This window comes from Pan troglodytes, chromosome 8, assembly GCF_028858775.2.
Source record: "Pan troglodytes isolate AG18354 chromosome 8, NHGRI_mPanTro3-v2.0_pri, whole genome shotgun sequence".
In the NCBI taxonomy this organism is placed as follows: Eukaryota; Metazoa; Chordata; class Mammalia; order Primates; family Hominidae; genus Pan; species Pan troglodytes.
Window position 1 is genome coordinate 47,965,838 of NC_072406.2, and position 17,290 is coordinate 47,983,127.

General features: G+C 38.1%; 1 protein-coding gene across 6 annotated transcripts in view; it reads right to left on the minus strand.

Moving 5' to 3' along the window:
* Window positions 1–17,290, minus strand: part of CUL2 (cullin 2) — an 80,870-nt gene that overhangs the window by 1,238 nt on the left and 62,342 nt on the right. For all 6 annotated transcript variants that reach the window (XM_016962992.4, XM_016962994.4, XM_063817535.1 and 3 more), the window contains 4 exon segments: window positions 14,058–14,124; window positions 5,100–5,302; window positions 2,616–2,717; window positions 759–875 (listed from right to left, as the gene is read on the minus strand). In XM_016962992.4, coding sequence (XP_016818481.1) covers window positions 759–875; window positions 2,616–2,717; window positions 5,100–5,302; window positions 14,058–14,124 — 489 coding nt within the window.

Sequence of the window (17,290 nt, forward strand, 5' to 3'; positions counted from 1 at the left end):
GATAGCATCTCACTGTGTCACACAGGCTCAATCCCTGGGCTCAAGCAATCCTCCCACCTCAGCCTCCCAAGTAGTTGGTACTACAAGTGTGCCGCCACAACTGGCTAATTTTTTGATTTTTTAATTTTTTAATTTTTTTTTTTTAGGTGAGATGGGGTCTCCCTGTGTTGCCCAGGCTGGTCTGAAACTCCTGGACTCAAGTGATCCTCCTGTCTTGGCCTAACAAGACATTCAGATTACAGGTGTCCACTGGGCATGGTGGCTCACACCTGTAACCCCAGCACTTTTGGAGGCCGAGGCAGGTGGATCACCTGAGGTCAGGAGTTCGAGACCAGCCTGGCCAACATGGTGAAACCCTGTCTCTACGAAAAATACAAAAATTAGCCAAGTATGGTGGTGCACGCCTGTATTCCCAACTACTCGGGAGGCTGAGGCAGGAGACTCACTTGAACCTGGGAGGCAGAGGTTGCAGTGAGCCAAGATCACGCCACTGTACTCCAGCCTGGGCGACAGAGCAAGACTCTGTCTCAACAACAACAACAAAAAGGATTACAGGCATGAGCCACTGTGCCCAGCCTGCAAATCTGAATTTAATACTGAAATTGTAAGTGAGTACGATTCTGATTAAGTATGAAACATTTCTTTATGCTATCTGAGGATCAGGTTATTTCTGTATCTCTTTAAGAAGAAAGAGACTGAATCTGTACAATGACAATGCCCTCTACCCTAAGAAGCCCTGAGGACTGCCCTCCTTTTACCTCTTGAATAAGGGCATTGTGCCGAAGCACTTTTCGTGCTTTCATGATACGAACTATAGCAGCTTGGAGATACATTTTCCGGTCCTCATCAACTGCACTTCTAGTCTGCTCCATTTCCTGTTTTACAGAAGAAAAGAAAAAAGACCCAACAAGACATTAAGTCACTGAACTTGTTTTCAATTCATTTTATCAGTGAGTGCAAATACTTTTTTTTTTTTTTTGAGACAGGGTTTCACTCTGTCGTCCTGGCTGGAGTTCAGTGACTCGCTCTCAGCTCACCGCAACCTCCATCTCCTGGGTTCATGTGATTCTCATGCCTCAGACTCCTGAGCAGCTGGGATTACAGGCATGCACCACAATATTGAGCAAATTATATAGTTATGTTGTGCCAATATCACATAACCACTGCTAAAACATCTACAATTTCTAGGGTTAAAGTTGAAAGATTAGAAAAAAAATTTACATTATTGTAAACTGTACTGTTAAGGTAAAGAGGCAATAAGGGAGGACACAGCAATAATTTGCAAGATCATTTTCTTATCTGTGATTACAGAATCTTTCATGACGCTTTTAGATGGAGTTGTGTCAACTGCAGTAATTAGCTCCAAATGCATACTGGATCAGGCTTCAAAGGGAAGAGCTGTGAAGTGGCATTTTATGTGGCTCAAGCAGAGAAGCCAGGAGAGGGGGCCTATCTCCACGGAGCTCAAGAAACACAGAAGCAAGGCATAGATGCAGACCATGCCACATTAACAGGATCTCCTCACAGCTTTTCAAAGACAAAATACAATCTATATATTGCAAATTATTATTTATTAGCCTGGAGGAAAATGGAATCTTGACCATTTTAGGTTTCAAAGTAAATGGCAATTAATATTTGTCTCCCCCATCGGGAATTAAGTTTCTGGAGAGGGTCTAACGTCTTATATTATCTTCACATCCTGCATCAGCCCAAGGACTGCACACCGGAGGCAATCAGGAAGCATAAGTGATAGAAACAGTCTATCCCAGACCAAAGCAACAATCACTGCTGAGTTAAAATAATGAAGAGCAGAAGTCCCCTGCTCACACTGGCCTGTCAGTACCTCACTCCACACCCACTAGATCACAATCTGCATTTGAACAAGATGCCCAGGTGGCTCATTTGCATATGAAAGTTTAAGAAGCATTTTCTACTGACAAATTTTCTTTGAAAGAAATGAGCTGTAGGCCAGGCGCGGTGGTTCACACCTGTAATCCCAGCACTTTGGCAGGCTGAGGCGGGCGGATCACGATGTCAGGAGATCGAGACCACCCTGGCTAACACAGTGAAACCCCGTCTATACTAAAAATACAAAAAACAAAATTAGTCAGGCATAGTGGCGGGCGCCTGTAGTCCCAGCTACTCAGGAGGCTGAGGCAGGAGAATGGTGTGAACCCGGGAGGCACAGCTTGCAGTGAGCCGAGATCACACCACTGCACTCCAGCCTGGGCGAGAGAGCAAGACTCCGTCTCAAAAAAAAAAAAAAAAAAAAAAAAAATGAGCTGGAGAACTTTCCCTTATTTTACAAATGAAAAATATGAAATTTTATTACTTCTCAATGTGGGAATTTTCGGAGAGAATGCAAAGTTACACATTCTAATGGTTTAAGAGCAAATACAACAAAACCATACCCTTTTCCTTAGAAAAAACTAAAATACAAGTAGAGATTTCTGTTTGACTGTAAGGTTAATAAATGCCAACAACAAACCAGAAAAGACATATCCCATTATTAATTTTGCTGTGCAAAGTTTTGCACAATCTCAATGTAAACACTTGTAAAGTCCAATGCTTAAATGTTTCCCCCTCAAAAAAAACCTGACATTAAAAGCACTTACTTGTGGTGTGTCTTTCTGCATTGATGTAGTAATTTTAAATTTTGTTCTTTTACTGCTAAAGTTCATATTTAATGAAAACGAAGATTCTGCATCAATATCTTCCTACATTTAAAAATAAAACATTTATGTTTGTAAAAACCAAAATCTTTAAATAAGAGTTTGCTGCAAGCAATTCTGCTAAATTAATGACCAAGCAAAAAAGCCTCCACTCTCATAACTTTTATATTATAGATTACCAAATTTAAGAGAAAAATAATTCTTTTGTTCAAACAAACAGGAAAAAACCCAATTATTTTCTACTTTTACATCTGCCAGAATCTTAAGCAGTTTATGTTTGGGAATAAGCTATTTTCTGGTCCTACTATTCTATATACACTACTTTTTGATAAAATAAGAGTCAAGCTCATTGCCTAGAGTTTGACATTTTAATTTTTATGAAACACCAAAGTTCGTAACTTTTCCATCACCCCATTTTGAAAAAGCAACCAAATTTTTTTTACAAATGCCGCAGTAACAAAATACCCACTGTAAATGGCCTGATGACAGGAGAAAGCTGTGCCTCCAGTAGCACACAGCATCAATTTGCTGTGACCTGGGGTGATGGTGAAAACATTTATTTCAATCCATGTTTTATTCACTCTTCAAGAAGCAAGTGGCCTTTGCTCAGGGGAAAACTGTTAAGGCAATTTTTAGAATAACAACTTCTATATCAGGCTTAAGAAAGCCACTGATATCATAAAGTGGAATTTCTCTGGCAGCAGGATCAAAAGGCACTTGGAAGATGAACTAATTCTCAATAATAATCTAAGACATTCTGCTAAGGAATGGACAGATTCATAATTAAATTTAAAGGCCAGGCATGGTGGCTCACATCTGTAATCCCACCACTTTAGGAGGCTGAGGTGGGCAGATTGCTTGAGCTCAGGAGTTTGAGACCAGCCTGGCCAACAAAGCAAAACCCGGTCTCTACTAAAAATTAAAAAATTAGCCTGGCATAGTGGCTTACACCTGTGGTCCCAGCTACTTGGAAGGCTGAGGCAGGATTATCACTTGAGCCCAGGAGGTGGGGATTGCAGTGAGCTGAGATGGCACCACTGCACTCCAACCTGGGTGGCACAGCGAGATCTCGTCTCAAAAATAAATAAACATAAAATAAAATTTAAAGTGCAAACAAGGAATCTATGTTTACTTTGTCAATTTCTGGGCAGCAAAAATAGCATGTTTTAGAAAAAAATATAAAACCTTTAAGAATTTACTAGCCTAAAATTAAAAACCATAATTAATTAACCTTAAGAAATCCCTATTTTGGCCAGGCACAGTGGCTCACGCCTGTAATCCCAGAACTTTGGGAAAGACAGGTGGATCACCTGAGGTCAGGAGTTCGAGACCAGCCTGACCAGCCTGGCCAACACTGTGAAACCCTATCTCTACTAAAAATACAAAATTAGCTGGGCATGGTGGCACGTGCCTGTAGTCCCAGCTACTCAGGAGGCTGAGACAGGAGAATCATTTGAACCCAGGAGGTGGAGGTTGCAGTGAGCCAAGATCACGCCATTGCACTCCACCCTGGGCAACAAGAGTGGAACTCTGTCTCAAAAAAAAAAAAAAAAAAAAAAAAATCCATATTTTGCTAAGATTCTGATGCCAGATAAATCATTTCTCAAAATTATGAAAACATTGATTTGAATTTCAGAATATGCCTTTTACAGTTGTTCAATTATAGACTATAAAATGTCATAATCCTAGGGATGTCAGCAAAATGAATTAATGAAAGAAATAAACTGTAGGCTATTAACTTTACAAAAATAAAAACAAAACATTATTTATAGGAATTTTTTCTTATAAGCACAATAATTTGAAGGAGATATAATCCCACCTCTGTTGCATTTTTAACTATCTAGGATATACTATGACAACAAAACAGCAAAATCTTGTAACTAGAAAAAAAGTTACAGAGAAAAAAAGTAATATACTAATGGTTTGTTATTCTTGTGACAAATATTAAAAATATATGGTGGTTAAAAACAGATGATAGTTGAGTGCTGACATTAAGAACACTTGGAATGGAGTTACACATATTAAATATGTGTACAAACAGACATCAACAGGCTGTCATTTCCTGTTACAGAACCATGAAATCAAGCACGTTTATAAAACCAAAAACCTGGAAAGTCTTTAAAGGCTAGTTTCAAAATCTCAATTAATCAAAATCTTCCAGATGGCAATTCTTTTACAATTATTCAATAAGCTGTAACAGTATAGGACAAATAAAATCAAACTATAAACGGCACATGGCACCAACTCACACAGCATGCTCTGTGATGCCTTAACGCTCGCAGCTCTATGGAGCGTACAGTAACGTAGTGAATACAAGTGCTTTCCAGAGCACAATAACAATTACAGCCTTATTTTAAAACTGCAAACATCTCATGAAAAAGCTTTAATGCTGATGATGCTTAAATTCTTTGGAATATTACTACATACCTTTTCTGAATCATGGTTAATCATTTTCACATCAAGTAATGATTTGATTGTTTTTGTCAGTTCCTTTTCATTCATCTGAGTGCTGTCCTGAAGCTCTTTATAACTGACGGTTTCACTGTTGTTAAAGGCAAGAAGAACTGCCATTTGGTATGTTGTAACCATGGCTACATATGGTTTGCCCAAATAGTTCATTTTAACTTCACCTACAATTAAAACAAAATCTGACAGTGAATTGACCATTCAAAGAAACATTTCAAATTTACTTTATTTCAGACATTTTCTTCGGAAAGAGTGAACCAATAATTTTATTAAATTGTTGTAAAGCCACTGCTGTTAACAAGGTAGTCATTTTGTTTCTTGGGGAGGTGAGGATGGAAGTCTATTAGTTTTGAGTATATGGTATAAATCAGTAAAACTATCATATTCACCAGTATGTTAAAACAGTCTTTAAGGCCAGGTGCAGCAGCTCACGCCTGTAATCCCAGCACTGTGGGAGGCCGAGGCAGACAGATCACTTTAGGTCAGGAGCTCGAGACCAGCCTGGTCAACATAGTAAAACCCCATCTCTACTAAAAGTACAAAAATTAGCCAGGCATGGTGGCTCATGCTTGTAATCCTAGCCACTTGGGAGGCTGAGGCAGGAAAATCACTTGAACCTGGGAGGCAGAGGTTGCAGCAAGCCAAGCTCACACCACTGCACTCCAGCACGGGTGACAGAGCGAGACTCTGTCTCAAAAAAAAAAAAAAAAAAAAAAAGTCTTTAAATATTAATAGAAATGCTAAGACTTAGGCAGAAAAAGAAAAGAACAAAAAACCCAAACAATAAAAGGAGGTGGGAGAAGGAGAAATGGACAGACAAAGGGGAAAGTGATATCAGCAACAGCCTCAAGTGCTGTCGATAGCTGGGCTCTCCCAGGTAAGGTTCAAGCCTCCTGGGAGGTCCACAGCCATATGGAAAATGCTTTTGAGGCCCTGTCTAAGCTGTAATTTCTGCCAAAATTAATGCTATTATGTCTCATAAATAACATTTTTCTTTCCAGCAACTTCCTAGAGGCAAACAGGTATGAAAGGAGAGACAAATAGGCAGACCCATTCTCTTGCTGAAAGTTGATAGCAAAAGAATCTGAATGTTTTCATAAAAATGTTTAATCTGAATGTTTTCATAAAAATGAAAAACATTTAATCTGAATGTTTTCATAAATATGTTCTATATGTGCTGGGCACAGTAGCTTATGCCTATAATCCTAGCACTTTGAAAGGCCGAGGTGGGCAGATCACTTAAACCCAGGAGTTCAAGACCAGCCTGGTCAACATGGCAAAACCTTGTCTCTACTAAAAATACAAAAATTCGCCGGGCATGATGGCATATGCCTGTAATCCCAGCTACTCGGGAGGCTAAGGTATAAGAATCGCTTGAACCTGGGAGGCAGAAGTTGCAGTGAGCCAAGATCGCACCACTGCACTCAAACCTGGGCGACAGAATGAGTATCTGTCTCAAAAAAAAAAAAAAAAAAAAAAAAAATTCTATATGCTAAATGACCCTGGGAGCTCTAAGAGATAGAGCAAGTATTATGTATACTACAGTTCTGCAACATCCTGGGAGACAGCAGCATGACATCAGCACACTGAAAGCTCATAATGAATAATATGGCAAACATGTCTACACTCTGTAATGTTCCATACGTGTTAAAAAAAAAAAAAAAAGAAAAGAAAAAAGATGCAGATCAAAGAACTGCTTCCTAAAGCACGAAGTTGTGGTTTGATGACTAACACACACACGGCCTGCATTATTTGATTGTTGAATGGATTATAAATGAAATCAGGCCAGGCGTGGTGGCTCACGCCTGTAATCCCAGCATTTTGGGAGGTGGAGGCGGGCGGATCATGAGGTCAGGAGATCGAGACCACGGTGAAACCCCTGCTCTACTAAAAATACAAAAAAAAAAACAACTAGCAGGGCGCGGTGGCGGACACCTGTAATCCCAGCTACTCGGGAGGCTGAGGCAGGAGAATGGCGTGAACCCGGGAGGCGGAGCTTGCAGTGAGCCGAGATCGCACCACTGCACTCCAGCCTGGGCAACAGAGCAAGACTCCATCTCACAAAAAAAAAAAAAAAAAAAAAAAAAAGATGAAATCAACATGAGATTTGATTTTAAAGCTCTTCATTGTTAACTCAAGGAAGCTGTATTTCTCATAAAATTACCCCAGAGACTGCATTTTCCCTCTCAAGGATAATTAGTAACTCTGATTAAGGTTTTCTGCTTTATGTATTCATTACCTCATTAAAGATTTTAGGCCGGGCTCAGTGGCTCACGCCTGTAATCCCAGCACTTTGGGAGGCCGAGGCAGGTGGATCACCTGAGGTCTGGAGTTCAAGACCAGCCTGACCAACACGGAGAAACCCCATCTCTACTAAAAATACAAAATTAGCCGGGTGTGGTGGTGCATGCCTGTAATCCCATCTACTCCGGAGGCTGAGGCAGGAGAATGGCTTGAACCCGGGAGGTGGAGGTTGCTGTGAGCCGAGATTGCGCCATTGCACTCCAGCCTGGGTAACAAGAGCGAAACTCCGTCTCAAAAAAAAAAAAAAAAAAAAAGATTTTAAAGGCTATGAGTGAATTCATTAGCTTAATATCACCATAAATGCAATATTATCTTGATTATTATCATTTATGCCTTGACATTTCAGATAAAACTGATATTTAGAAACATTTTTCAGAATTATCTGGATGGGAATACCAAGAGAAAAAATTCATAACCCTCTAAATTTTCACAAAAGGAGGTTTAATATATTAAATTCAATATCCAATTCATAGAAACAGCTTGTGCAAAAAATTATCATTTGGAGTATACTATTAACAATTTCTATAAAAAGGACTCTTATCAACATTTAAGTTTGGAAAATGTAAGTAAAACAATACATAAATTGCATTTTGTTATTTCTGCAATGACGACTTAATCATATGCAGAAATAAGTAGAGAATTATGCATCAAGCACCAAGATGATTAAGTGGCACCATCAGCCAGGATGTCACTGATGCTGTAATATGCTGCCGTGGGTTTGAAAGCAGAATGAGTCTTCTGCCGTCTTTCAGCACCACGAGACCCAAAGAGCATTAGGAGATCATGCGAGGGGCCAAAGCATCATTTACTTCTTATTGAGTTCATTCTTTCATTGTGCCCTTTCTTGCTATTTTTCAATACTCTACCAGGGATCAGGGGTACACTGACCTCTTCCCACTTTTCTTAGCACCATACTCTTACTGAAAAGACTGGGGAAGGGGTGGGAAGACACGACAGGGGAAAGGAAACTTCAAACTTGGATGATTCATTTAATTACTGTGGTGTAAATACAAATGAGAAACAACAAGAGTGGTGATTTACCCTGCAGAATAGGTTGGCAAACCCTAAGAGACTAAAAGCTAAAATAAAACATTCTGATACATGCATACTTAAAGTAAGCCAACAATAAATAATTCAAGCAGCATTTACAATGACAGGAAATAAAGAGCGGGCAGAACTCTCACAATAGTTTCATCCAAGTCACTCCCCAGTATCTGTGTCAGCTCTCTACTCTCTCAGGGCAAGTTGAAGGCATGATAGAATATCACCATTTTGCAACCAGTAATGAAACAACTGATTCTGGCAAGGATCATCAGTGGAGGCTAAAACTACATTAGGTTCCTGGAACAGGGTATTCATGCCAAAGTACCATCCCTCAGATTGTCTGCTAAGCTAACTGAAGAGGGGAAAGAGTGCCTCTACAATGGAGATATCTGGTGGTTACCGCCTTCATCAAGTGACCAAATTTAGCATCTCTAATAGTGAGACAATCTGACGTTAGATGCCTTTGAAATATGCAATATGAAATACACAGGACCACCTATGAAATATCCTTGCCAATAATACTTAACTGAATATAATCAAACCTTTAGAACTAATTTCCACTTTCCAGAACATACAAGGAATAGAAAACAAATTTAAAAAAAAATAAAAATAAATCACAAATAAGTAATCCAAAGTACTGGATATTCTACAAGACAACTGGCCTGGTCTGTTCAAAACAGTGTGTCAAAGAATGCTGAGAAGTGGGGAGGTGGAAGGGAATTGTAACAACCAAATACAATTAGTGACCTCTGACAGCCAAGCAAGTCACCTTGGGACAATCAGGGAAATTTGAATATGGACTGGACATTAGACAATACTAACATCCCTCCCTATTTTTAGCTGTTGGAATTATTTGAAAACAAAAGCAAGACAAATTTAGTCAATAGAATCGTTATCTTTTAAGGTATGCACAATGATATGGTGTTACTTTTATTCTGGCAAACACTAGTAACTACCAACACATACTATGATGTAGGGTTCACAAAATTCTAGCCTGATCCATACTATGTACTGTCTGGTGAAGTTTTTTTTATCTTGAGTTCATCATTTCTCAACGTGTCTTTCAGCAACTGACCAGCAATCTCTGCAACTTCTTGCTCTGCCACAAATAAAACTTATTTATACAAAGACAGTGTAATGGTTTCTGTCACACTGTCTGGTTATATCTCTTTATCAAGTATCTGTATGTCTTTATCAAACTGTTCCTTATCGTTAATTCTATCCAAAGCCTTAGTCATAAATCTAGTGGAATTTTCAGGATTTTTCTCACTCTGTCACATCTGGCATCACAGATTGCTTCTTAAAATTCTTCCTCTGTTGGAAATACACTCTCAACACTCTCCTTTACGTAGCTTGGTTAAGTCCTATTCATTCTTTTTATTTTATGGGTTTTTTCTTTTTTTCAAGACAGGGTCTCACTATGTTGCCCAGGCTGATCTTGAACTCCTGGGCTCAAGTGATTCTCCTGCCTCAGCCTCCCAAAGTGCTAGATTACTATGACCTTATTTAACCTTGATCACCTTCTCATGGACCTTAGGGGTTAGAGCTTCAACAGAAGACTTTGTAGGGAGCACATTACAGTCTCTGCAGGCCATGGACATGGTGACAATTTTATTCCATTCTAACTGCAGATTAAATTAACCTCCATGTTAATCTGCAGCATGTTTTCTTTCTTTCTTTCTTTTTTTTTTTTTTTGAGACGGAGTCTTGCTCTGTCGCCCAGGCTGGAGTGCAGTGGCGTGATCTCGGCTCACTGCAATCTCCGCCACCCGGGTTCATGCCATTCTCCTGCCTCAGAGAATCTTATTTTCTGCACACTGCTGTGTATAAACATACTTTTATATATATATGTATATATATACACACACACACATACATACACACACACAAATATGTAGTGATAAAACTATATTGATATTTCCATAATTAATACATGTTTATATTAATGTTAATTTTAATGTATGAATATGTATTAAATAAAAACCCATTTCATTTACATATACATGTATATCCTTCCTTCTTTCATTTATTATTTATTATTTTTATTTTCATTTATTTATTTTCTTTTTGGGCCTGCCTGGTCTTCTCACTCGGCTCTGGTGACCTCAGCCTCCCAAGTAGCTGGGACTACAGGGATCTCTTAAGCCCGGGAGGCAGAGGCTAACGTGGGCTGTGATCGCGCACCTCCACTCCAGCTTACGTGAGGTGGGGTGAGGAGAGGTGAGGTGAGGCGAGGCGAGGTGGGGTGGGGTGGGGTGGGGTGAGGTGGGGTGAGGTGGGGTGAGGTGGGGTGAGGTGGGGTGAGGTGGGGTGAGGTGGGGCGAGGTGGGGCGAGGTGGGGCGAGGTGGGCACCTGGCCCTATTAGTTCTTGAAAACAAGTTGAGATGTGATTTCCCCAGAAGACTTCCCTCGCAAGGACCTGACTGCCACCACCATTCTGTGATATGCCCTGGGCTGGCCTCTATCACATTCAAAACACCGTACTGTAACTATGTACTTGTCTGTCTTCCTACTAGACATGAGTTTTTTTTGAGGGCCAAGGCTCTGTATTTTATTTCTGTCCACTTGGCGTTTAGAAGTACCTGAGACATAGAAAATGTTCTTTGAGTTGATCAATGAATTTTACAACAATAAAGACGAGGAAACAGGCTCAAAGGAGTTAAGTAATTTGCTTAAGATTACACAGCTAATAAGTTGTGAGCTAATAAGTTGTGAGCTAATAACTCCAGCCACAGGTCTTCTGATTCTAAATTTCCCCAAACACCACCTTGTGCACCATCAACCATTTGTGAAGACTCTTCATTTACAATACAAAAATTAACCTTTTCTTGGGTATTCCATGAGCTGGGAATGTAGAAATAGACTAGGCAAGAATAATTTTCATTCTATGTTTAAGCAGAAGTAACAGGGGTTCTCAAGAAACAGAACTCTGAGAGATCTGCCCAGCCTCAGAGCCAGTGTTTTAAAGAAGTCCTGGAGCCTTAGGCCATATATGGGTAATCTAGAACAAGTATCTTCAATACACATAGCGTGTGAGAAACTTTTTGTTAAATGAATAAATGGAGAACAAAAATAAAATGAAAAATGTTGATCAAAGGGGACAAAGTTTCAGTTAGGACCAGTAAGTTCTGGAGATCTATCATATAGCATGGTGACTGTTAATCTACTGTGGAGTAAACTTGAAAATTACTGTGACAAGGCTGGGCATGGTGGCTCATGCCTATAATCCCAGCACTTTAGGAGGCCGAGGTGGGTGGATCACGAGGTCAGGCGTTCAAGACCAGCCTGGCCAACATGGTGAAACACCGTCTCTACTAAAAATACAAAAATTAGCTGGGAGTGGTAGTGTGTGCCTGTAATCCCAGCTACTCAGAAGGCTGAGGCAGGAGAATCACTTGAACCCAGAAGGTGGAGGTTGCAGTGAGCCGAGATCGCCACTGCACTCCAGCCTGGGTGACAGAGCAAGACCCCATCTCAAAGAAAAAAAGAAAAAGAAAATTGCTGTGACAGTAATTGCTGTGACAGTAGATGTTAAATGGTCTCACCACAAATAAAGATAAGTGAGAAGCTACTTATGTTAATTAGCTTGAGTTAATAATTTTACAATATAAACATATAACAAAGCATCACACTGTACACTGTAAACAGATACAATTTTTATGTGTCAATTATATCTTATCAAAGTTGGGAAGAAAAACAACTCTAACTCCTGGTTTCACTGATAGGTCACAGGTGTTTTCAGTACCTTCGGTGACTCAAAACAAAAAAATAAACTTATAAGGTTCTCTTTCCAAAGGAAGTAACTATTTGGTTTTAACTAAAACACAAATAATATTAAATAAAAGAAATCAACAAACAAAAGAGCTCCCCAAATCAACTTATGTATCAGCTTAGAAATTTAGTATAGCTCAAAAACAGAAAGAAAGTTATTCTCTTTCCTATTTAGGTGATATTGGTGACTATTTTCAAACTAAATTCCAATGGCTAAAAAACTATGTGCATAAATTTATTTTCTTCTTATACACCACTGGTTGTTATGAAAAAATGAGCCCCTTACTAAAATTACTTTAGGAGACACATTGATTATTGCTGAAATAATGAGAATAACCAAGAATGTTTAAACTCCCCCAGACAGATATTCATGGAAAGTAAAAGCAAGCTAAATCGATCTGCACTAAGATATATTAGTTTTCTTAGGAAAAAAAAAAAATATATAAAACCCTGGTCCAGCATTTTTTTCTTAAAATCAATTATGTTTACTAAATGAAAATAGAACATATTGATTGACTGGTTGAGACAGGGTCTTGCTCTGTTGCCCAGGCTGGAGTGCAGTGGCACGATCATGGCTCACTGCAGCCTCCAGCTCGTGGGCTCAAGTGATCCTCCCATCTCAGCCTCTCGAGTAGCTGGGACTACAGGTGTGCTCCACCACGCCTGGCTAATTTTTGGATTTTTTAGTAGAGACGGGTTTTGTCATGTTGCCTAGGCTGGTCTCAAACTCCTGGGATCAAGTGACCCACCTGTCTCAGCCTCCCCAAGTGCTGGGGTTACAGGCGTGAGCCACTGCACCTAGCCAAAAGTCAAATTAAAATTTGACCTTTGACTACCACTAAGAGTATCAGTAAAAAACTCCTTATTTCAAAAATTATTTTAAAAATTAGAATGTCCAACTTGCTCAGTAAAGATCGACTTATATAAGTAATGCAAAATGTATTACTAATACAATGAGCCATCACGTTCCCAAGATGTAAATTAGTCAAATAAACACCAAGTATCATAGTTACTTGGATAAAGTAACTCTTGGGGAGGGGATAGAAAACATTTCCTAATAAAGGTTATGGCAAATGATTTTCTTGTACCATCTCTAAGAAATATTAGCATATATACCCTTTCCTTCTTGTACAAAGAAAAAGTGATTCAATGAACTTGTCAAAGCATAGTTTAGCAAAAAAAGAAAATTCAAGTGTCTGCTTTGGCTTACATCTTCAGGCAACTCCACACACAGTCCACAATAATTCAGGTATTAATCCTACTGTAAGTAAGTGGACTCCATTGCTCCAGAAAGAAGCAAAGGAAATTAGATTGTGATAAAAGTTTTTTAAAATTGGAAACTATTGAAAATTAAGTAGGATTTTCTGCAAAAAGCTTTACTATTGCATTCACTGCAGTATCACAAGTAAAAATCAAATGGTTAGGTCTCCTTATGATGCTATAATAAAGAAACTGGCAAGAGGATCTGGCATACTTAGAGAACAAGTTTCTAAGTGTGTCTGCCCCATCAAATATGAGTTTCTAAATACATTTGCTAATGTAGTGGTTGGCCAGAGAAATGTAATAAATCAGGATAAAGTCAGAACATTTCTTTAAAAGCAGCAAGATTATAAAGTGTAATTATAAAATACTACGAAAAAGTGCTATACTTGGATTTCATTGTTAGTTGCTTTAATGGGGAAAGGTTGATGGAGGAGAAAAGGTTAAAAACTATAATTGGGCCATAGAAAACCTCTTTCTAAATTAATATAATCATCAGGTAAATTTCATTAAGCCAGATATAATTAAATGCATTTTACCTGTACACAGATAATGTAACCATGTAAGTTTCCTTCCACTGAAATGTTGGCTATAAAATAATTCAAACTGTAAAAAAAAAAACAAAACACATTATTTTTAGCTACTATAACTTGCCTAGTTAATTAACACAATACTACAAAAGCAATGAAAACCATTCATATTAGAAGAGACATTAAAGCCCATCTGGTTTACCTCCTTTTACAGAGGAGAAAGCACGTTCCTGTGGTCCCTAATCAAGGCTATACACATATATTCCAGCTCTTTTAATTGACAACTTGCTCTAGAGTTCTCTCCACTAAACCACAGCACTGCAAATTTGACTTTCCGTATGACACAGTGATTCATTATCATTTCTGAATAATACTAACATGGACTTTATAAATTCCACTTACTAACCAAACACAGCAACATATATATTTCACCATGAAAAGAGAAACCCTACCTTCATCTCTAATCTCCCATTTGCCAACATATAGCTTCCACATTCAATTAGACACAAATACGAAGTTTTAGGGTATATCTCTGGATTATTCTTTTGCTGATATTATTGTGAACAATTAAATTTAAATTCTATTAATGTAGCCTTCAAATTTTAAACATTCCTCCCTGGACTGAATGTGTAATTACAGAACAAAAATACAGAGTTCTTTTTTCTTTAATAAAGAGCTAGTATACAATAAAAAGTGGAAAAATGATACTGGGTGTGAAAAAGATAAAAACTCAATTTCTTTATAAAACTAAAAAATAAACTGCATTATGCCAGTTCAGAATTCTGAATAAACTTTTAGCATGATGTACCATATATAACATACTTAAAGCTTTTATTTGTATATCAAACTTTACCTTTTGTACTTTAAAAAGGAAGTTCACATAAAGCAGTCAGCAATGACTGACCTATCAGCTATATTATGACCACTCCTTAACGGCAAAACTTAATAGCTCCAGCCAAGAAAATGAGTCAATTCCTTCAGCAGTTACTCTAAGTTTGCCTAGTCCTGGGAAGCTGAAATATGTTGAGCCTATTTTCCCTCTAATGGTGCAGCATCCTCCTCTACCAGCAGATCCACCAATCCCTTTGCAGGATGAACAGGAGATGACTAGCACCTGGAATACTTCAGATTGCCTGCTTAGTTCTAATCCAGACAAACAGCAAATTGAAATATGTCATAAGAGGATTTCAGAAGTATGATCTGACTAACTAATAACTCCCAGGGATATCAATAAAATTCAATCACTACTATATAATTCACAATTTATAACACATTTACAATGAATCTCTGGACAAAAGCAAAATAAAAGTTAAAAAAATCTTTCATTTTTTTTCTCAAAACACTTTCGGAAATGAGAAATTCCAGCTTTAAAATGCTCATAATTTAAAGTGCAAAGCTGGCTTTAAAATGTATTCCAAGCTCTAAAAACATGTTTTACATCTTCAGTAGTACTATTTGGTAAAGTTTTATTGATGATAATATCAATATGCCAAAAGAAGATACTGACTCATCCTTACATTTAAAATCTGACTACAAAGACTCTCGTATCTATAGCTAGTCAAGAACAAACAGACTCCAATAAATTCATCAATTCATATGGCACTACAAAGACCAAAGTTATAAAACCTTCCTTGATTATAACATTAAAATAATTGTGTTAGCAAAGCTTATTAGTAAAAAATATGTTGACTAAACTTATTTTATTTTTTTAAATTTTATTATTATTATACTTTAAGTTTTAGGGTACATGTGCACAATGTGCAGGTTAGTTACATATGTATACATGTGCCATGCTGGTGTGCTGCACCCACTAACTCGTCATTTAGCATTAGGTATATCTCCTAATGCTATCCCTCCCCCCTCTTCCCAGACTAAACTTATTTTAAAATAAACAGGATAAAAAACAGCATTTTTCAAATACTGTTTAAGGGCATTAATTAGATCTCAAAGAGCCTTAAAAATTCAATGAGTTTATTTACCTTTAATAGATAGCTACATTAATATACACTACTTTAGATACTTTTTTTTTTTTTTTTGAGGCGGAGTCTCGCTCTATCACCCAGGCTAAAGTGCAGTGGCGCAATCTCGGCTCACTGCAACCTCCACCTCCTGGGTTCAACCAATTCTCTTGCCTCAGCCTCCAGAGTAGCTGGGACTACAGGTGCATGCCACCATGCCTGGCTAATTTTTTCTATTTTTAGTAGAGACGGGGTTTCACTGTGTTAGCCAGGATGGTCTCAATCTCCTGACCTCATGATCCGCCCGCCTCGGCCTCCCAAGGTGCTGGGATTACAGGCGTGAGCCACCGCGCCCGGCAACTTTAGATACTTCTAATATTATTCAGGTTTTTGGCCTAGGTAAAAAAGAAATGTAACAATTAAGATTGACTGGCCTAAAGTATAAAATAAATTACTTTTAATTACAGTTTTAATTCCACGGTTTTGAGATACTTTGGTGTAAAATAAAGGTAATTCTTGATAGTTATATTTAAGATTAAGATGTAAAAAATGCAAATCATCACTAAGGCAGGATGGATTAATTTACATGAGAAAACTGTACACTATTAAGTATACAAATGGATTTCAATCCTATGTATCTGAAAACTTGGACTTACTAGAAAAAAAATAAAGGACAAACTCCCTCTACTGGTAATTGGAGACAATTCAAATGGAGAGAATAGTATTTTTGGAATCAGAATTTTACAGACAGAAACTCACTTCCTATTTGTAAATGGGGAAACTAAAACCTGAGGAAGACTATACATCAACAAATAAAGTTTAAAGAGTTAAAAACTATAAATAGAAAATAATTATTTCAAGGAAAGAGGAAAGAAAAAACTAAAGGAAAACTTCATTTCTGCCAGCTCCTATTCTCTCCCTTAATTTCAATCAGGGACACAGGATTTTTAAAAAGAAATGTAAAAGACTGCCAAGGCCAGGCATGGTGGCTCATGCCTGAAATCCCAGCACTTTGGGATGTATCCTTTCTGCAAAATTTGTAATAACCTTGGATTATAGTCTGCCCCATCCAATGAATGTCTGCACAAATGCTCTTCTTCACATAGTTTCTAAAATAGTCTGTGCTACAATCTCTTTTCAAAGAAGATGTAAGAAGTCCTAATTTAGCCTCCTATTCTGAAAGTCTATCATGCTTGCCTTCCTGAAACCTACCTGACTGGTTACAGGACTCTCCTCTATTAGTTATTACCACGAAACTAATAACCACTATCAATCACTGTTACT